This window comes from Labrus mixtus, chromosome 3 (genome assembly GCF_963584025.1).
Source record: "Labrus mixtus chromosome 3, fLabMix1.1, whole genome shotgun sequence".
Lineage (NCBI taxonomy): Eukaryota > Metazoa > Chordata > Actinopteri > Labriformes > Labridae > Labrus > Labrus mixtus.
In genome coordinates this window covers 24,864,577-24,886,682 of record NC_083614.1, presented here as the reverse complement: position 1 = coordinate 24,886,682, position 22,106 = coordinate 24,864,577, and the positions used below count along the sequence as shown (strand labels likewise).

Genomic DNA, 22,106 nt, shown 5'->3' with positions numbered 1-22,106 from the left:
TGTTTGAGTTCTCCAAACATTTAACTGCTTTGGTATGAGAGCCTGAGACTTTTGTAAACTGTACACTTTAAAAATATTTTTAACCCATTTAATACTCCTCATTCTTAGTTCATTCCAAAGGTACATTTTATTGCAAACTATATCCTACAAATTGAATTATAAAATAAGGTCAGCACATTTAGAAACACTTAGCCTAGAAGAGATCCGCACATAAATATCTACCAGGGAAATATTCTGCAGAGAGGAAGTATTATGAAGTATTATGGTGCACCTGCTTAACACACCTGTGAGTCCTAATCAATGGGCCTGGAGATAATTGGATCACGTGTCCTACCTGGAGTTCACAAAGGCTTGTTGGCACGTGCTAGCATGAAGTTTGAGACTGGAGCTGGAGGTAGGTATCATGAAACGCTTTAGGGGAGCATGTGTAAATGATATATATAGTTTTTAAGTACATGTCAGAGCATGTGTGTGTTGACACAAGGAAATTAAGCCAGGGCGAATTAAAAGTTTAAAAAATGAATCGGCTATAATTAAATAATGTTCAGCTAAAGTATTCCTCGTTAGGTTGCCTTATTTTCTAATAAAACTTTAAAAAGAACTCGTATTATCTATATTTAAGATACTTTGTAAACGTGCATGCACTCTCCCAACTGGATTGATTTGAGTTCAACATGTTGGTGACTGTGGTTATTCGCAGCATTATTTAACTCTGGTTGAAGCCATGAACAGTGTTTAAAAATCTTAATTCACAGAGAATAGGGCCATGTTACAAAATGTCAAACTGTGGTTACTTGTTGCTGGGTTTGGCTGACCTTGCTTTTCTTTCCAGGATACTTAACCTGCGGACTGAAGACGACGCCTCTCTGGATTCCTGTGAAATAAAAATAATTAAATAACGTGTCTTTTTATTTAAAAACAAAAAAACAGTGGACCGACGTTTCTTTGTGATTAAAATTATTTGATTTGAAACATTGAAGTGTTTCCTACCTGAAACATCAACACATGGCCTCTACCATCTAACAATAACCCAAAGGCCTTCAGTCTAAAACTACTTATGAACTTGAATGGAGGGAAGTGACGAGATTAATCAAACAAGTCCATTACGTTTTGTATTGTTGACTTAAAGTTTGTAGGCTACTTAAGGTTAAATCTACAACAATAAAAGCCTCGTCTGTGGCTGAGGGCTCAAATTCACAACGTCAAACATTTCCAGGGAGAGTGGCGTGTTTTTACAGTCCCGTGACGTCGAGCAGCAGCGACACGTGAATTCGCGCGAGATTTCATCCCCCTTACCAAAATCCAACATGGCGCTGTAGGGACGTTGTTATTGTTCCGTCGCTCTCAAAGATCTTTCCGTTTCGACAGAGACTACGCGGAAAAACGGCCGGGTGTGTTCATGCGGGCATGAGAGGAACATTTAGAGACAATGTTACGATCCACCGGCTTCTTCCGAGGGATTGACTGTCCGTTTTACGCGGAGTACAGCGAGGATAAAGGCAGCAGAAATGGGTGCAACAGACCGTACTGTCACTTCAGACACAGCAAGCAGAGACGGGCTTCATACGGAGCAGCAGCAGATGTGAAGAAGCAGAGAGGTCTTCAGTCCGCACAGAAAGGTGCTGAGTATGAAAAGAAACACAGCTTTGAATACTTAAACAGAGTTGGTAACAAAGACGTGGTGAGAGGGGTGGAGGAGGGGGGGGGACTGGACCAAAGAGTTGATGAAACCAGTAACGTTGCTGGTCATCTTCCATCACCCTTTAGCTGCACTTCAGAGTCATTAACATGTGCAGCATCCTCAAGGTTTATGGCTCCTGATGCAAGGAGGTCTAAACTATAACTCTGTTCAACCTGCACAGGTGTGTTGTCCAAGCAAGTAAGCCCAGGATTTGTTGTGATGTGTTTTAAATCGCAAACAAAAACAAACGAAACCATGGAGACCCGTAAATATTCTAGAAACCGAAAAGACAGGGAAGTTTTTTTTGTTTTTTTTTTAAATGCATGATTTGGACTTGAGGACTTAAAATGCTGTGGGGTAGAGAGAGAGAGAGAGAGAGCTCTCATCTGTTGGCAGGAAATACATCTCAGCATGTAGTTAAACAATAAGGTTGTGCTTTGACTGATGGGACAGTACTTTGTTGTCATCATATATTCACTGAAGACTAAAACCCCACTTGTACTACGGTGACTACCTCACATCTCATGTCAACACATCTCTACACAGCTTCTTGAGAGAGTATTGGCTTGTAATTATTTCAAATACAGTTTTTTTTTTATGTGTTTCAAATTGTAATTATGTCCATTGCATAACTATGACTGTACAGTATTATACTCCAAAGATTGGCACTGAATTTAAATCATGGTTCCCTGTCACTGAATGAATTTAAATTAAAGCAGAAAGAGTGATTTTTATTTCACAAGATAAATGTTGCATCTGTTGTTTGATAAGGCTGCTTAATAAGGTTGGTATTGTGGCAAACACATGAGTTCATACCGAGTAAAAAATCTTCTAAATACAACAAAAAAGTTTTTTTTTTTCATTCAGTATACATCTCTTATACTTGTCTGGATGTCTCCCCATGCAGAACAAGGTTATGATCCTTTCAACCCAGAAGTTGTGAACCCCCAGGATCAGCAGGATGGAGACCTCAGCGGGGCTCTGGAGATGGTCAACAAGGCCATCGAGGAGGTCCGCAGTCAGGTGGAGAGGGAAAAGAGGAAGCTGTCTCGGATTGGGGATGAACCATACAACCCCAGCAAAAGCGCCGGCATGTCTTCGTCTGACGCTGTTAAAAGTAAAGCGCCACCTTCACACATGGCCTACGACCCAGGGAGCTATCAGATGACATCAGGAGGTTATAATCCCGCCCCAGGCTGCAGCAAGTACAGTTTGGATTCAGACAAGCAAGGGAACCATAGTAACTCGATGGAATATGTTCCAACTTCGGTGAAAAAGGCTCCATCTCGGATACAAACACACCAACCCCCCTCTCCTCCCCCCAGTCCAAAGTACTCAAACAGCACATCTTCCTCTAAGTGTAAATACACGGTGGACAATTCTAAACCGTCTACAGACATGGAGTACGACCCGCTGTCCAACTACTCGGCAGGAATTGCGGCGAAAAGTAAGAGAGAGGGAGGTGCAAAAGCTGTGAAATCACACAAACTTCAAGGATCGAACACGTCTGATCAGGAGTATGTCGTAGCTGCGAAAAAACCACGGCAGCAGGGTGTAGACTCCAAAAAGTACACTTTCTCTGACTCTGATGGTGAGAGCTCTGGAACAGAGTATCGACCCACGTCGCTTAGTAATGTTCAGCAGAGGAAGGGCAACAGTAGTTCACTTTGGGACGCTGTAGGGAAGGAGAAAAAAGAAAGAACTGAAAGTATGCTGAATGCACTGACACAGAGGAACAAAGAGGACTCTGCAGGGGACTCTGACGTCCAGGAATATGTGAAGCACAAGGACCACACAGAGAAAAAGAAAGTAGCAGGTCAATCTAGTTCAGACAAAAGAGGCAAATCTGAGAAAGTGCATAAAGCTGTAAAGGAAGTAAACAAAACAAGTGGTAGTAAGAGTGTTAGCAGCAGCAGCAGCAGCAGCAGCAAAGACAAAGAGTTAATAAAGAACTCAAGCCAGGATTCCGCAAAGAAGGAGAACAAGAGTCATGAAAAAAGAGACGATAGGAAAAACACAGCCAAGGTTAAATCCTCTGATAAATCTCAGAGGGAAGGCAGAGAAGAAAAGAGAAGTGATGGTAAGATCAACGCTGCAGAAAACGTAAAAACAGACTCAAGAAAACGAGATAAAGATGCGGAAAACTTTGCAAGGGAAAGCAAGAAACTCAAGGTATCAGACAAGGAAAAGGAACACAGCCGGTATAAGGACCACAACCACAAAAATGGTAAACTTGATAGCTGTAAAAGACAAAAGGACCTAAAGAAAAATAGCAAAAGCAGTCCTAGCAGCAGTAATTCTAGTAAAGGTTGTTCTGCAAACAGTAAAGAAAAAGAGAAGCACAACATCAGCTCTTCAAATGGAAAGAAACTTGAGGGTAAACGGCGAAGTGCGAGTCTCAGCCATGCTGATCTGTTTGGAGACGAGAGTCCAGAGGAGGCCTCTCGGATAATGTTAGAGGATTCGGATGAAGAAGAAGAAGAAGTGCTGGTTAGAAAATCTGCTGATGCTTTAAAACGGGGACGTCTGAACAAGAGGAAAGCATCAGAGCTGACTCCCTCTTCCTCTGACGAAGAGGTTGTTGGCGGGGTTGAAGACGACGCGGCAGGTAAGGACGAACTGGACGGTGTTGGAATGGACTTCTCGAGTTTCCAGGACGACCTGGACTTTGACTCAGACCCGATGGAGGAGTGTTTGCGGATCTTCAATGAGTCCAAGGACGTTAAGAGGGAAGACAAGGGAAGGCAAGCTAAACAGGTATCAATGCTTCCTTCTCAACACTTGTTCATGTGTTTCCTGAGTTTTTTTTAACACTTATTTTTGGTACATTTTTTGTAAAAGTTTGTAAAATAATTAGACATGTTGTTGTTATGTCCCCCCTCAGCCCTCCAGGGACATAGAGGAGGAGAAAGACACAGAGAGCACTTTAACCACTCTCTTTCCTGGTCAAAAGAAGAGAGTGTCTCATTGTGTTGCCAAAGGAAATGTAAGTTTGTCACTTAACTTCTCTGTCCTTCTTCAACCCACAGAGCGGCCTGAAGGAAGTCAGTCAGGGCTGCAGATATAAATTTACCTGTTTTATTACAATATCCAAAAATATAGCTATTGTTTTACAATAATCAAAAATGATGTCAGTTAACAATAAAGTAGATCACTTATATTGAACGATTGAACTTAAATGACCTAGGTGGTGGTGTTTCATAAAGCACTAAAAAGCAAACTTAGCAGGAACCTGGCCCTTTGATTAAACATGTTATTAAAGATTTCTAGGCAACATGCCCTGATAGATACACGTCTGACATTTTGATTTCTGCTTGTAAAAAGAGGCGTTTGTTGCTTCCAGAACCCCACACCATACAGGAAAAGGAGTAAATAATATCAGTAAATAATATTTATGCTATGGAAAGAAAGAATCCCTTTTTTACATTTTCAGCAAGATGTGTGTATTGTTTTCTGAACCAAGTGAGTAAAATACGTAAGGCTTCTATGGATGGAGTTTCTGGAAAGCTAACCAAGGATGTGTTGCTGTTTTGTCTCTCGCTCACCCAGACATGTTTTTATTTACTATTGTGTGAATACTTTACCCCCCCCCCCCCCCCCCATTATATTTAGTTCCCATAATACAAAAAATGTGCAGAGGATCTGTTTAGTTCTGTCTCAATGCTCTGGTTTATAAACCGCTGTCCAAAGACCAAAATAATGAATAAAAACAAACAAAATGACTTTAAAAAGTGTGCAATTGTGCATGACCAGCTGCTGATATTCTGGTGGAGAAAATACATGGAACTCTTGCAGAGACTACATTTTTATTGGGCCTAAACTAAAGAGTGACTTGACTTAATCCTTGTCATTGCGATCGTCATACTTTGCATCTGAAGAACAAACTGAACACATTTTTTTTCTAGATTTACTTTGGACTTTAAAGCCTTTATTTGAGAAGATGAAGAAGGAAATCTGGGAGAGAGGGTGGCGAATGAGATGTGGGAATGGAGCCTGGGGTACAACTCGAACCCAAACAGTCCGCTTCAAGGGCTATAGCCTCTGTACATGGTTCACTCGACCTAACCGCTAGGCCAACCAGAGCCCCACAATGGTCACTTTGAATGAAATGTTTTTGTCTTTTTACATCAGACTGATGCACCTTCAAAGAGCGCAGTGCAGCCGTACAGAAGACTCACAGCGCAGGAAGTCTGTTACCGGCGTATGCAGATGGCTCAGCAGCAAGCTGCTCAGCTCTCTGCTTCAGTGAAAAGTTCCTCGCAGAGCTCCAGCCCCGGCTCCTCTGGAGAGAGGAAGAGGGTAGCACACCGTCCAAGCCCACAGATACCATCCTCCAAAACAAGTATGACTGCCTCCTCTAATGTGCACTGTAACTCCGCTTTTGTTTTCCATTTCTCAGAAGTGTACCGCTGTGCCCCGGTCAACTCTTGAAGTGATGAAAACTTTTTTCTAGATGAAATGGCCTCAAGCTATTCCTTTGATAGAAGTATTTGACTGTTAAAATTAAAAAAGTCCCTTTTACAACCTGCAGATGTCAAACCAGTTGCCAATCGAGTACTGTCCCCGAACCAGTCCCATGAGACTGTGAAGCCCCAAACCACCGCAGGCATCTTGTCTAAGACCTCGTCCACTGCCATGCAGAGGAGGGTGGCACACACACCCACCATGAAGGTATCCACAAATGACCGTTGTTGTTTTTCCTTTTTGTTTATGTATCTGAACATCCCTTCGTAACCATGATTGCTTTTTAATGTTCTTCTCCTGCTCCGACTCTTTCAGAGTAGTTCCATGAAACGACCCGTCATCCCCACTGAGTTCGGGGCCAAAGTTCCCACCAACGTCCGCCAGCGCTACCTCACCACTTTCATAGACGAATGTGTCAAATTCTGCCCGTCGGAGAAAGACGCCTTCCAGATGGTAAGACTAACACCTTGTTTTGAAGAGTGCCACATATTCTAAATCACTAGATGCCTTTAAATAAGAAATAATGCTCACGTTTCTTAAGCTTTCTGTTTGTCAGTTGTTACTTCAAAATTGAGTCGAGTATTTGGATAACAATCCGTTTAAAGCCTTAACAGATGCTCCATATAAACGCATCACACAGAATGGACAGGCCCTGACAGATCCTTATTCAACGGGTTGCAGGGGGGATGCTTAACCTTTTTCTTGGATAATAAGAGGAAAAAAACTTTTAAATGATTTAGTGTAACCAGGATAACAGGTTCATGTTTTATTCATCACTTGTCACACAGCTTTTCTCATTAAAACAGTGTTCCTGAAATCTTCAGAGAGATGATTTTAATCAAAACTCAACAAAAAAAAAGTGTGAAAAAGAAAAAAGCAGGCACTGACAGAAATGTGACTGTTTCAGGCCCTGGATGAGGAGAAGCTGGTGTATGAGCGCAGTAGCAGTAAGAACATCTACCTCAATGTAGCTGTCAACACCCTGAAGAAGCTCCGCGGCAAGAGCAGCTCCCGTCCGTCAGCTGTCCCCAGTATGTCACACCTTCAGACACTGTTTAATATGTTTGTTGACTCTCATTGAGAGGGCCACAATGTGTCAAATACAGTTCATTGTATGCATTATGGTTCACTCTGGTGGTGACTTGCGTGTGTTGTCTTGCAGAGGATCCTGGATCTGCTGCTAACAGGAAGGCTCAGTCCCATGAGGAGGTCTTAGGAGGTCGCCTCGCTGCCACAACCAGCTTCACTGTCAACAGGACGGGTAAACAGCAGGAGGAGAAACTCATCGGTGAGAACAAGTTATATTGATGAAATAAAGAGTATTGCTCTGTCAGTGTTTGTAGATCTCCCTCTCTAGAATAGTTGTGAACATATTTCTTGACCACTTTCTTTTCACCTCTTTCCCATTTTTGCTCTTGTTCTGTTACCCGATTGTGTCCAAGACGGATTGAAAATGCAGCTTCTCATTTATTAAACCTTTTTTTTAAATCTCGAAAAAACCAATGAAGGCAAGCTCTCATTTTACACTGATGCCGAGAGTACATGAAACTAGTCACTCAATATGCACAAGTGTGAGCAGTTTGAATGTCAAATATTCCATGTGAATGCAGCAGAGAAGCTAAAAGTAGTTTTTACCAAATGAAGTGTCTGTTCCTTTGATAGAAGAAAAAACTTAAAGGTGAAATGAAAAGCCTCTTTGTGTTCAGTAAGTCTACTCGGTGATGTGCTGCGTCAGCTAACAGCAATAAAGAAACTGTTCAAATACTCATGGGACATCCTCCAGGTGCTGCTGGCAACAAAACCTCTCAGCCTCATGACCTGACGTCAGAGTTGATGTGTTGACGAGACTGTAGCACTCCTGAAAGAACTGTTGAGTTGTGTTACTTAACAGGATATGAACTGATAAATCCTTTGGGCCATTTATCAAGTAAAAGATGAAATGCTTGACCCCCGACCTTGAATCCAGAACAAGTCCATCAAATAGAGGCGACTTGCACACTTGCTTTTGCAATATAATTTTTTTCCAAAGGCGGACCACGTTTCTGTATCAGGATCAACTGAAAAAACAGAGCCTAAATAATATGAGCGAGGTGATGATTCAGTTAAGGGTATGAGGAACTTTGGGGGGGCAGAATCGGGTCTTCACTAAGAGGAACTCACTCATACTTTTTATATTACATTAAAGTAAAACTGATTCTCTTCTGGGACTGGAATGTTAGATTGAAGAAAATGTCATTTTTTTCCCGTGTAATCTTGATGGTTCATTGCATTACTGAAACTCTGTAGGCAGATGTTCCGTTCACAAAATGTAGCAGATCGTGTTGAAAGTTTCTCAGAAAGCAAACATGTTTAATTCTTATTTCATTTTAATTGTACATACTTTAATAATAACTGAGGGAAATTCTGGTTTTACCCTTTGTTATTGAGAGACATGTTTATCACATCTGAAGTACACACACTCACAAACAGGACGTGAGGACATGCAATGAGATGTCAGGGCAGGGTGCTACACACTATGCAGGGAGCGCGCCAGAGCAGTTGGGGGTTCGGTATCTTGCTCAAGGGTACCTCGGCAGTACTTGGGAAGTGACCTGGCACCTCTTCAGCTACCAGAACAATTACTTCCATATTTTTTGTCCGCACTGGGACTTGAACCGGCGACCCTCCGGTTCCCAACCCAAGTCCCTACAGACTGAGCGACTGCTACACTTAATGAATATGATTAAATCCATCTTCTGTCTTCTTCTTCTTCACATGTTTTCAGTAGGTTTCTGACGTCACTGCACAAAGCCTACATGTGTTTCACCTGTTTCTATGTTTGACCTCAGGAGCCACACTGTACAAGAGGCTGCAGGCGTACCTGATGACAGAGGAGCAGTTCCAGGAGAATGGATACCCGAGAACAAACCCTGAATCTGCAGGCAGAGCTGTCATTCACAACCTGCCTGAGAAAAAACCCGTTACAGACCGTGAGTAACCACATGACCCTGCAGCGCTCTCTGATTTCGAACAGCCAATTCTGAATCAAATTGATATTGTTGCGGTCGAGAAACTGTTGAACTTTCAGCTCTGTAATGTGTCTTCAGCGTTCAACAAGGTTTGCTGTCGCTGTGGAGCGGAGTATAAAATCAACGTCAACGGCAGCTGTGTTCGTAAAGAAGAATGTACCTTTCACTGGGGACGTCTGCGCAGACATAAAGGTCAGTTTGCCTGCATTTATTCAAATAAAGAAACAAAAGATTTGGTCTATTTTTAGTTCAACATTAATTCTGCAAAATCTAAGTCCCTTTCCGTCTCTCCAATCCTATTTCTCAACTTTATAAACACTTCCTCTCTGTCAGTGTCTGGAGGCTGGGAGACAAACTACAGCTGCTGTGCTGCGGCTGTGGGTGGTCCAGGATGCCAAGTTTGCAAGGTATCATCTTTAAAGAATGTTTTATACTTCTGCAGAAGTCAGGAATATGGGCTGTCACTGATAAAAATCTGCTCACATATAAAAGAAAGCTACTTTGAAATGTAAAACGGAACAACATCTGGATAAAGATACAGAACAAAGATTTACTTTTATCAGTCAATTGAAAACATTTCTAAAGCCTTTTAGTCAGCATTTGATTGTTGTCAGAGATTTACATTACTTTAGTAAGCGCTTGGCAGAACAAACACCTAGCGTTCGGAGGGTCATCAGACTAGGGGAGGGTTTACTGCCCTTTGTGATGTCACAGAGGTAAAATGTCCAAACGGACTGTTTGAGCACACATTTTCTGAAAAGTGGAGCAGGCAAACGATGGAGAGGATGGACTTTTTTTCATAACTGGGTGGTTTGTAGACAGACTAGGGACACATGGTAGAGTGTATTTTGCACAATGTGTGACCTTTAAGCCAACCTTTGTCTCTTTTTTAAATAAGCTCTTTATTTTAATGACTGTAAACGGTAAACCATATACTTCCAGTATAACTATAATAAACATCCCTCTGACTTTTTTTTTATTTTAAATCAACATGTTTGATAAACATCCCCCAAACCTAAATCATCTCATGTTCCCATAGCAACATGTTCAGGACGGGCGTAAAGAGTCGTTAGATGGTTTCGTCACAACGTTCAGTAAAGCTCTCCCACCTGATGGCAACGGAGGGGTGTTTGCTTTGGACTGCGAGATGGTGAGTCATCTTGTGTTGTGTGGAAATTTAGGACGACTTGAATAGTTTTTTTTTGTTACCTCTACAGTAGAGCTGTATTTTGATTGTGGTGTGTGTGATACAGTCTTCTAATCTTGTGTTTTGCTCTTTGGTGAATCAGTGTTATACAAAGCAGGGCCTGGAGCTGACGAGGGTGACCGTCATCGACTCTGAGATGAAGGTCATTTATGACACATTTGTCAAACCAGAGAGCAAAGTGGTTGATTACAACACACGGTAAGTTTGTCTCCTCCCACTTCACACTCTGTGGGTCACGTCAGATATTTAGTAAACTCACAGATTTACCACTTTCTTAAACGTGTCACAGTCGTGTAAAGCAGTATATACTTGTATCTCTCAGGTTTTCAGGTGTGACGGAGGAGGACTTGGAGGACGTCACCATCAGTCTGAGAGACGTTCAGGCTGTGCTACTTAGTATGTTCAGTGCTGAATCCATCCTTATAGGACACAGTCTGGAGAGCGACCTGCTCGCTCTGAAGGTAAACTTGATCTTAATCAAACTTATTGACAGTAAAAGAAAGAAATCCTAAAAATGTAAGGCCATAAGAGCAGTTTTTGGCACTTTGTATTTCCTTAATATTTCACGTTGTTTCAAGTTTTATGACTGAAGATAACAGGTCAAATAGAATATGAAACAACAAAATCAGTTTAATAAAAAATAAAATGTAATAAACTAGATCATGAGACAATGAGTTTCTACTGTTGAGCTGAAATAAGAAAAACTAACCTTTACTAATACGCTCATCTTCCGTCCCTCTCTCTTACCCAGCTGATCCACAGTACAGTCGTAGACACGGCCATCGTGTTCCCTCACCGCCTCGGCTTACCCTTCAAACGCGCCTTGCGGAACCTGATGGCCGATCACCTCAAACGCATCATCCAGGACAACGGTGAGAAAATACACGGCAATCAGCTGCTGCCCTGTTGTTTTTAAAAAGCCTTACAATTCAAGTTATTAACAACATGTATAATTATCTGTTTTTCTGCAGCTAAAATGTCTTACATGTGCTGTTAACGTCATAAAACTACATCACATGCCTTTAACATTTAAGATGTGTCGTGGTAAGTGACAAAGAAGTCAAAGTGTTGGGGGGGGGGGGATAATTATTATGGAATTTCTAGGACTCAAAACAGCAAAATGAGGAAATTCATGAAACCATTTGAGTCTCCATAGCCAAGAAAAATATTTTCAGTTGTGGGGATAAAGGTTTTAAAGCATTTCATCCCCATTAACACACAGATAAATACTTAATCCGCTGTCACATTATGTATGGCCCAAGTTACACAAACAGACTCCCTCATCCGTATCCTGAGCCCACTTATGCCCCATAGCATAATCCCGTAATCTCCATATGTAACCCTATCAAATTCCATGAAAACACAAACATGTAGATTGACTGACTGATCAGTCAGCATCTGTTAGTATGTATGTGTTGAGAGACAATAACAAAAAAAAAAGCAAAAGAGCGACGCTTTGAAGAGGGAGACATTTTTTTTAAACGCCAAAAAAGTTAACAGTTTGTAAGAATACATAAAACAACAGTTTGATTCTTGGAGATCAATAATAGTATTAAGACAAACTTTAATGGATGGATCCAGTTCACTGATTAGACTCACACGTATGTCCTTATAGTGCATTTTGTCATATCCAGAGGATGTATTTCTTAAGTGTTTCAGTCTCATAATATGTATAGTGTGTGGTCAGTCTTGTATTTGCTGCTCTAATCTATTCAATGCAGTCAATTAATTCCACTGCAATACATACTTTTCACCAACAGATGTCACCCCTGTGCTAAGTGCAAACTGAAGGCAGAGTGTTGTAATATGTTTAGTAGACTGCAGAAACTTCTCAAAGTTTTTAAAAGCCTGATTTTTCCACCAGCACTTAATGATGTTTCTTTTGAATTCCCGTCATATCTGATAAAAAGGAAAACTTTAACAGTGATGACGTTCAAATGCATCTGCTGCTTTGGGAAAGTTACCAGTGTTCTCACCTCTTCCTCTTCATCATCTAAAAAAAACAAACCAGTGCCAGAAGAAGACAATTAAAAAGATTCAGCTTTAGGGGTGGTGATGTGGATCTGTTGGTTGATTGGTTCACAACATGGTGGTTCAGACTGAATCATATCAAAAGGATTTTTGTATGAATTAACATTAGAACTATAAAACAACAAACAAAAAGGGTTACTAAAGGGTTACTGAACTTATTGATGTAAGTTGAATGTGTGCTTTGTCAAAACCGTGGAAGACTCCGCTCTGAAACTCTTGCTCCATATGGCGTCACCAGCCTTATTTGCCAGCACTCGTCGCAGGCAGGTATCTAGGTTACACTCTTGTACACCGGGTGGAGGTGGAGACAGAGTGGCAACCTCCAGTGTTGAATCATGAAGCCAATGCGGAAGTTCCAGAAACTGCATTTCCTTGAGTGTCCACTTGAGGCTGGCTTCAGTAGCCCCAAGAGTCTCAGACGGACCCAAATTACAATGTTCATTTTAACAGCAGAAATGTATGCAGCCTAGTTCAAAAAAAGAATAATTTGGTATCAATAACACTTCTTTACCGTCTTTATCGGTAATAAAGATATAACTCATCTGTTTTACATTTTAGTTAGGCTAATGGTTACGCATAATTAGTGCCAGGCGGGTGTGTTGTAGCTGTTTGCCAGGAGGCTTAGGGCCCCCATAAGCTCAACATCTTTACATGTTGCTTGGTTGACTGGAAGCTCGTTTAAAATAGCATATTCAATGTAGGGGCATCTTTAAAAGTCATCTTATAAAACAATGGGTGACGACCCTTACACTATATCCATATACGGTCTATAACCCTTTTCACACATACAGAAATCTCCTGGAAAAACTCTGGAGATTTGGCTACCCGGAGGGTCTTTAGGCTATGTGTGAACGCAAACAGCTGCATTTTTCGCGTGGTCTTTACCCGGAGTTTCACGGCCAGACCCCTAGTATTTTTTCCGCAAAAAATCAGAGTGAGCTGATGTGAGAACGCAGCAGCATATACTCCGGAGATTTCAGTTTGAGCCAATAGAAAGAGAATGACGTTTATATAGTGACTGCCTAAAGTGTCTGCATGCGACCACTACGATCTCCGTGCACGTAATTAAACGGCTGCATTCTGTTTTCTGTTCGTCAGTATGTTGTTCTCCACTCTTTTGTGGACGTTGTCTTTCCATTGCACTAAACATAGCATTGATATAAAGGCAAATATTCTCATTATAGCGTTGTGTAGCGGACTCTGTTGCTTCGGCCGCTACTTCCGCGTTGTTTATTTACGTCACGTCTTACCTCAGGAAATCCCCCGAGCCCCCTCCCCTCTGACAGGGAAAGTCCCCTGCTGTGAGGAGCATATGTGAACGACTAGGTCGGGAGAATCTCCGGAGAAGTCCTCCTGTAAATATCTAGATATTATCCGGAGTGCATATGTGAAAACGGCTTATGATGGAGATGTGTTGACCATCTTTGTATACAGTCAAAAGTGCAGCCTCTCAGAGCAGCCAGCAGACTGTAGACTCTTGTTACGATGTTCTTAACATTCTTCAAACCTTAGATACAGCCTTTTTGTCTGTATTTAACTGGTGGAAAATGTCATGCTGTTAAACATTTCAGTACTGAGGTTACAAAACTTTTGTTCTCGTTTGTGCATGTGATTGCAGTGGAGGGCCACGACTCAAGCGAAGACGCCTCTGCCTGCATGGAGCTGATGGTTTGGAAGATCAAGGAGGATGCCAAGCTCAAAAGATGACCTCTGACCCCTTTACTCTCTCCTTTTCCACAGTTAAGCTTCCTGCATTCATGATAGTTACAGGAAGAAAGTTAAGGGTATCTGCTCCCAGAGAGTGAAGGACAGAGTATGGATGTTGCTGCCTAATGAATAAAAAAACCAGTCAGTCAAAGCAATAGGAGCCTGAATAAACAGTCTTTTTTCATTTTCTTCTAGGTATTTCTGTTCTAAATAACATTACTTTAAATGTATTCCTGTTTATTTGAGACATGTCTTTTGAGGCCTCAAACATTTTATGGATAAAACTTTTCTATATAGCGAAAATACCGGGGCATTTTCCACTCAATGGTCATGACTGATATGATATTTATGGCAGGCTGTATTTCAGCCTTAATTGCACTAAAGAAAAAGCTCTTGTTTTATAGAGCCTGAGTCTTGAGTACCTCATCTGTGTTACAAAGCATTGACTTCTAATGAATAACACGTTACATGTTGTTAGGTACACGAAAGTGCATTGATGTCTAAGTGTGTTGAACATTATTCTGTAAATGCACTTGGGTTTTTTTTGTTTTTTTCACTTTGCACCTCTTTTTTTTGTCACTGATGCTCTGTTTATTATGCGTTTCTTATCCAGGTTGTTGGTCATCCCTTGAATCTGACTAATTCTATAATACTTGATCATACAAAAAGCTCTCTGCTTCTTACCTATTTACTTGATAGAATATATCACTGTACTTCATAGTTCAGATAAAACATAGTTCAGACAAGACCGCCTGCATGAAAAAGACCATTAGGAATCATTGTGATAGCAGCTATGACATGTTATTCCTCCATTATGACACAAAATGAGAATCAGTGTTGTTAAATTAGGACTGTTGAATACATACAATTATCATTTAGTGAGTACCAGCTAACCTGTGCAGTTTTATGTTCAATTTGACTGAAAAAAAAGTACTTGAGTGCTCTAAATACGCTGTAAGCATTTTCCTTTTTTATATGTTCTTTTTTTCTGTTGTTTAACTTTTTCTATTAAAAAGTATTAGTCAAAAGAAGATTTGTTGCTCTGTTTGTACATCCCAACAGTCCCGTTCATTTGATCCCTGTTTGTGCAACAGTCATGCAGAAACAGGGATCAAATGTTAAATCAAGTCAAAGTACATACACACTACTGTACAATTAAAAGTTATTTGTAGTTTATTGAAGGGCATCTGTTTTTTGCTACTTTATCTCCATTACATCCCAGAAGATTATTTGAGTTACTTATTAAGCCAGGCTTATCCCATTGAAAACAGATGATCTCTTTTAAAAGGGAGTCCTGGGGCGCTGGTGGCACATTGATTGGCCTCATGTATGGAGGCTGTAGTCTTCCAAGCGGGCGGCCCAGGTTCAAATCCCGCCTGTGGCTCCCTTCCTGCAAGTCATTACCCACTCTCTCTTCCTGATTTCCAACTCTATCCACTGTCCTATCTCTCCATTAAAGGCACAAAAAGCCCCAAAATAAGTATTTAAAAGGGAGTCCTGGCTAGCAGCAACACACAGCAATCAAAATTATTCAGTAGATTAAAAAGATCTTAACATGTGTACTCAGAAAGCCTGGTTTCATGAGATTTCACAGAGTTTAAAACATTTAAAGGTATCCGTTTAGCTATTTAGAATCAACCTTCAATTTGTTCCAGTATGTGCAGTGAACCTAAAAACTGTTGTTCCCAAATCAGTAGTTTGTGTATTCACATTGCATATAGTCCACTTTATGAAAGGATGTGATTTTCAGCCTTTAAGATTAAAAGGAAGGAACAGCAGTTCTGAAGTTCTTACTGTAATAATGCTTCCCGCTGCAAAGTTTTAATTTCAAAACATAGAATCATCCCCTTTTACACAGCAAACACAGAGTTACAGATTAACCTACCAAACAGCATCCCACTGCTATATACCCACTTTTCAATTCTGTCCAATCATAATGGGAACACACAAGACCTTTACTTTAGTGAGTTGGTGAGTAGGTTCAACAACTGGTTTGAAGCACTTTTAAAAAAGACTCAGTGCAAGTATCTTTACACAAAGCTTGAAATCAGCCGGTAAACGGTAAAGTAGTAGAGGTGAAAACAAGTCGTTCTACTGGAGAAATATGTAAAGAGGTCACCAGGAAGATGTTTGAACTGGGCATACTAATTTCTTCTTTCATATCAGCATGCCAAAATCTGTCATGTTACGTGCCATCTGCAGACCATTAGGACAAATAATCTCAGGAGTAGATACATTTAACTCCAACTGCATCAGCACTGAAGGGTATAAAAGTTAAAACTAGTTAAATTAACTTGGAACTAATTAAATTCACCTTTTGATGCTTTCACTCCGCTCACATTAAGAAGTATTTTTTCACAGTTTTAAATATATATATCTTTTTGCATTAGTAAAAGCTCTGTGTACTTACTGTATACTTTCTACACCTCTGCTGCAAAAATAGTTTGTGACAGTGTGACAGATTTTTCTCTGTACAGTGTCGGGCCTATTGCGGTCTATGTGTCTCGTCAACAGCAGGTGCAGCGGCTGTAATTCTCTTTCTTCAGCAGATGTGTAAATTGGAAAAAATAGGAAAGAAATGCTAAACTGAGAGGCCCATCCTTTCTTCAGTGTGTTTGCCTGTTAAGCTCCTCCCGTCACATGTCAGGATGCATTTCCCCCGGCCGGGACTCGGACCCCAGGTATGAAAGGACCCAGTTAGCGGGGATCAATACCTACACAATGTTCCAGTGACAGGGAGGGGGGCTTCCTAGTGTTTATTGAGTGTTGCAGAGATTTTGAACATGTGGAGCAAAGCAGCTTAGAGGGGTCGTCTTCATTATCAAATTCGATCAGCGCCTCTCTTTCTCTCTCCCCTGTGATCACCTTTGACTATGTGGGTCACGAGGGGAAAGCAGCGGGTCGGGGCTCTGAAAACAGACCCCATGCTGAGAGATGGAGAGCTGCATTATCTCAATGCAAAGAAACACTTTACTGCCTACTGCCTGAGTCGACTGAAACAATTAGCTGCTTAAGTGATCTGTAGAGAATATTGTGGAATTACTTTTTTTTATCATTTATTAATCATAAGAGTCCTCTCCAGTTTCTTGTCTGGATCATCATTTGGATATGTACTTAGTATAATACACAGAATATCCTTTGGACAAAACATTTGGAGAGGTCAGCTTGGAAGTTTTTCCATTTTTAAACTCAACTCTAAATGGAGAAATAAATCTTAACATTAATGGAATTTGTAAATGATTACTTTCAGCCAGGAAATCCTTCTTGTGGTATTTAGGATTAGAGCTACTGGTGTCGTTACTTCCAGTTTTATTTGTCATATAAGGCTTGTTAAAAATGATTAAAGGCTTGTCACTAATCCTCAGAACCTAAATGAAGTCTTAAGTTGTTTTACTTTGTTCATTTATCAGCTCCTAACCCCCAAACATGTTTCAGATTTTACAAGACAAGAAAAATAACATGTGCTCAAATTAAAAGAAAAGCTGGTAAAAGCTGGCAGATGCTTGGTATCAGCTCATCAATTATTTGACTAATAATCAGAGCACTGAAGATCCTTAAGATAAGTTTCTACATCTGTTGCATCCAAATTTAACTCCCGAAAAAGATCCAACTCTCTCTGAAGTTGACATAGTTTGACAATTCACACAACATAACTGGTAGAAATAACTGCAGTTGGTTTAAATCACATTTGAAACATCAAAATACTTCAGACAGACAACTTCTCAAAGAAATGTCTGTTTTTCTCTGATAAAATGAAACAGAGAGGAAGTGTAAGGCGGTCATTAAATCAAGGAAAAATAGAAAACGATGTTAAATATGTGCACAAATGGAGTGTTCTTCCATCACTTCTTGGTGAGGATAAAGAGCAGCATTTTGCACATATTTATCTTCATTTCGCTTTACTTTCGACCAAAAATCTTTGTTTAAACAGTTTGTATTATCACCAGGTCTTAAAAGGCAGCTGAAGAGCTGAGGCTTAAGAAACCTTGACCTAGGGTCTGTTTTCTCTCTCTGTTGGTCTGGGGTCAGCTCTCACACCCCAGTGTACCCCACTATGGTTGCCCTTGACCCCCAGGACACCTGCAGCTGCCCGTCTCTCTGGCTCTCCATCTTTAATCTGCAGCTCTCCTGCCCAATTAAGAGACTGATCTTTACTCAGTCCTCTCTTATTGATCTGTCGTTTTAGCTGCTTATAGCCGCGCTCCCAGGGGCCGAACTAGATCATAAGAAACTCATTGGAAGCTTTTGGTCTCATAATAGATGAATTAATGCAGCTTAATGCATCCCTCAGGGTTTAAACTCTTCTGAACTTAGACTTAAGGATTTGGTTGCTCCCTTTAAACATTCTCATATAAACTCTGCTCTATGTTTGTGTGTAAATTTAAGATTTTTCTTGTGTACTTGGTGTGTTTGCAAACAGGTCCATGTCACTCTAAGCCCTGAGTGTGTCACAGCCAGTGTCAGGCCTCACAGCATGATCCGGGCACTCAGAGGGGCTTAAGAGGTCCTACTGACCCGCCGCCCGCTCTCCCTGCCTCCCTCAGGTCAAAGGCCAGCCGGCCCTATCGATTCTCCCCTCCATGAAGAAGTATTTAGCCTCGCTCTGCTCCTGCTCGCCCCTCTCCAGGCCACATGCTCCCGGACGATCATCGCAGCCCCTGAAGGCCCCTCAATTGTGTTCTGCATGCCGATCGATCCAGTTGGTGTCCGAGGGGGGCGCCTTCCTTGGAGATAACTGACAACTACAAAGGTCCCCTCCTGACAGGCTCTTGTCAATACAAATTTCCACTATTGATAAGTAATTAAAGAAAGCCTAAACATAAGGGGGTTTGCTTTCTGAAACATCTGTTAAACAAGAGACATTAACACAAACGTCTAAGTGACAAAAAAAAAGAAGACAATGAGAAAAAAGGAGAAAATGAACCGCCCCTCACCCTCACTTACTTTCGCTGTCATCACACAGCCTCACTACTATCAGTGAATACTCTTTACAACAACAGGTGCATTGAGTCTACCACTGATGTTTCCACTTTACTTTTTCTACATTTTCCAGACAGAAAATTAAGTGGTAAATACTTTCTATTGAGTTCAATCAAGAGCCAAATAATTTCTAATAGTTTCAGATTCGTACTTTGAGGATTTGCGGCTTTTTTTGTTACATTTTCTCTGTATTTTTCAGCCGCATGCAACCAAATCTGAACCCTAATCAAAGGACACACAGCTCCCAGTAAGGTACATGTTCTGTAAATGTGAACATATCTGAAACCCAAAGCTGAGATCCTGATAGAGAATATGATATGATCTGGTTTGAGCATCTTTTCTATGGGTTCAACAAACTGAACGCGAAAGTGGGTTTTTTACTGAGCTATGTATATGTGACACAATAACACCTCAGGCAACAAACAAAAACCCACTGACTTTGAAAACAAGTTAAAAAAAATACTAAAAGTACTAATGCAGAAATATAGGTTCATACTTCTTTTGATGAAGGCTCACTCGCTCACTAAGTGAGACCTCGCTGGCCTGTTGAAAGTGATATAACGACGATGTGAATAGTTGCTGTCGAAACATACAGAGTGGATGTTTCTATATTTTTGCAAAAAAGGTCACAGAAAACATTTGTACTAGAAGATTTATCAAAGAAGCGGCGTATACTTTTCTCATGAGGCATCCTTTAAAAAGGTAACTAATACCTTCTTTAATGCTTGATACATCTTGTAATGATCCAGATCTAGTTCATTAACCAGGACAACCACATATTTCCTGGATAATGAAGAGTCCTTGAATCTTACCCTTTAAACCTGCATGAGGTGGTGTCACCTGCACACCGTTAGCAATGTGACTTTACCTTTTGTCTTTTACTCGCTGTAATCTGTGCATGTGTAAGTGGATGACTCCTCTTTGAGAGCTTTTTCAACACAACAGGAGGGACTCAAATCCACTAACTTCTCATTTAACTCTGCACCAAAGTCTTTAATGCAAAACCAGTCACCACATTGTGGCGATTAAACCTGCTACACTGATGCCTGAAGGTGCATGATGTTAGTGGGTGTTGGTCTCATTAGTTGCTGGGTGGATTTTGAAGATGAAGTTTTGAAGCTGTTTAGACTGAACCCTGGTCATCTTGACAGGCAGAAGGTGAACCATGCCTGGCAGAAGGGGAAATGATCCAGAGGAGAAGGAGGAGGAGGCTGTGAGTGAGTATTGGCGGCTCTGGGATGGGGAGGGTCACACACAACCACACTCTTTGTGTGCCTCTAATCCCCCCAGCCAACACAGCTTTGGCCAGGTTTCATCATGAAAGTGCCATGAAATAACTACTTTTTTTCTCTCCTCTCAGTAAATCTCCCCTAATCCTGCGGGCTGTGGAGACAAAGGCCTCTGGGACCTAATCCTGGAGCTTTTAGTGGGGCTGAGGGGCTGGCCGACAGAGCCTCTTCTAAATGACTTATTTCTATCGGACACTAATATAGCTTGACAGCCAAGAACAGCGAAAGGAGGAGGAAAAAGAGCCAGGGGAGGAGAGAGCACAAACATTTTCACATATTTTAGAAGTCTGAGAAGTTGTATGTGTGTAACATGTGAACCATCGTTATGCGTGTATGTTGTTAAAGTATACAACAACCAAGACGTCTCACGAGGGTATCTGTGAATATTAATAAAAACCTGAGCCTTGTCTTTGTGTGCAGTTGGTTTGGGTGGAGGAATGTACCTGTAGCATCTCATTTTACATCAAAATAAGTTCATTAGATGATAAAGAAAGGGGAATGGCTCCGCTATACGTCATGATAACAAAGAGATGCAACAAGTTGTTCTCAATGCAAAAGAGTTTTTATAGAGAACTTCACACTCTCTATGTTGTTAATTATGAAAACTTGCTGAATAGAATCTCATTATAAGTAAACTTCACCAGGTTGTTTTTTTTCACCACAAAATATCAAGTAGTGTTTGTTGCTCGGGTCCCCAGATGCACAACTTAAAAATGCACATTCCAAAGGACTACGATGTGTCTTAACTTTCTGTGAAAGGAAACCTCCAACAATACGGTCACCCCAGGGTGTTTTTAATGTAATGGCATATCTGACATACAGGTCTAAGTGTGTGATTAAGGTATTCTTTTTTTTTTTAAAGATTGTTTTTGGGCTTTACTTGCCTTTATTGAGTTAGGACAGTGGACAGAGTCAGAAACTGGGCAGAGAGAGAGAGAGAGAGAGAGACAATGGGGAATGACATGCAGGAAAAGAACCAGAGGTCGGTCTCGAACCCGGGCCGGAGGTCGGTCTCGAAATCCTCTGTGCATGGGGCGTGCAAACTAACCGCTAGGTCACCGGCGCCCAAGTGGTTAAGGTATTCTATAAAATGTGGTCCCTGTTCTTAGACTGTCAGCCATCGTAATGAGGTGATTGGTAGATCATAGTTAAAAACACCGTTGCTATGGAGACGAACAGTATCCAATAATGCTTGAGTGTTAGTGATGCTACAGTGTGCAGGATGGTAAGACTTGGATGTTGTCTATTTATCTATATTATTTTACTTTGTTAATTATAATTCTCGGTTTTGTGATGTGGACCATAGCCTCCCCCAATTTTATTGAAATGTGTTTTATTTGTTGTTGTTCTGTTATTTTTTAGGTTATCTTTGTTTGTAGTATGCATATAGGGAAGTGATGCAGTCTGATGGAGATCTGATCTCCCTCTATGTTCTTTTTTTGGTATCACATAGATCTCCCTTTGTCTGTTGTGTTGGCCTGTGTTGTATCTTTCTGTGTATCAGAAAAGTTCAATAAAGATACTAGGGAGAAAAAAATCAAGTAAACTCACCTCGTAACTGAGAATTTTCCCTGAGCTTTGTTTGCAGTATTGTGAACTTACCTTTTATATTCCAGGAATCCTTTATTAAAGTAAACTTCGGCAGTACCTCTCATGCCTTTTTATTAAAAAAAAAAAAAAAAGCATCATGTGATGTGACACCACCAGCATCCCCTACAACTTCAATGATAATAATAAAG

At 40.9% G+C, this 22,106-nt stretch overlaps 1 protein-coding gene across 1 annotated transcript; it reads left to right on the top strand.

The window, feature by feature from the left end:
* The first annotated feature begins 1,308 nt into the window (after window positions 1–1,308).
* On the top strand, window positions 1,309–15,129 carry rexo1 (REX1, RNA exonuclease 1 homolog). The gene is made up of 16 exons (XM_061034150.1): window positions 1,309–1,619; window positions 2,589–4,438; window positions 4,566–4,667; window positions 5,813–6,023; window positions 6,213–6,352; window positions 6,461–6,598; window positions 7,053–7,176; window positions 7,308–7,433; window positions 8,974–9,114; window positions 9,232–9,345; window positions 9,487–9,560; window positions 10,193–10,303; window positions 10,443–10,558; window positions 10,683–10,821; window positions 11,112–11,232; window positions 14,010–15,129. The coding sequence occupies exons 1-16, from the start codon at window positions 1,430–1,432 to the stop codon at window positions 14,096–14,098; spliced, it is 3,786 nt and encodes a 1,261-aa protein (XP_060890133.1). The 5' UTR covers window positions 1,309–1,429; the 3' UTR covers window positions 14,099–15,129.
* The last annotated feature ends 6,977 nt before the right edge of the window (window positions 15,130–22,106 follow it).

Coding starts and splice junctions, on each gene's coding strand:
- rexo1 (XM_061034150.1), top strand. CDS start 1,430: ATGTTACGATCCACCGGCTTCTTCCGAGGGATTGACTGTCCGTTTTAC. Junction 4,668..5,812: donor ATTGTGTTGCCAAAGGAAAT/GTAAGTTTGTCA, acceptor TTTTTACATCAG/ACTGATGCACCTTCAAAGAG. Junction 6,024..6,212: donor GATACCATCCTCCAAAACAA/GTATGACTGCCT, acceptor TACAACCTGCAG/ATGTCAAACCAGTTGCCAAT.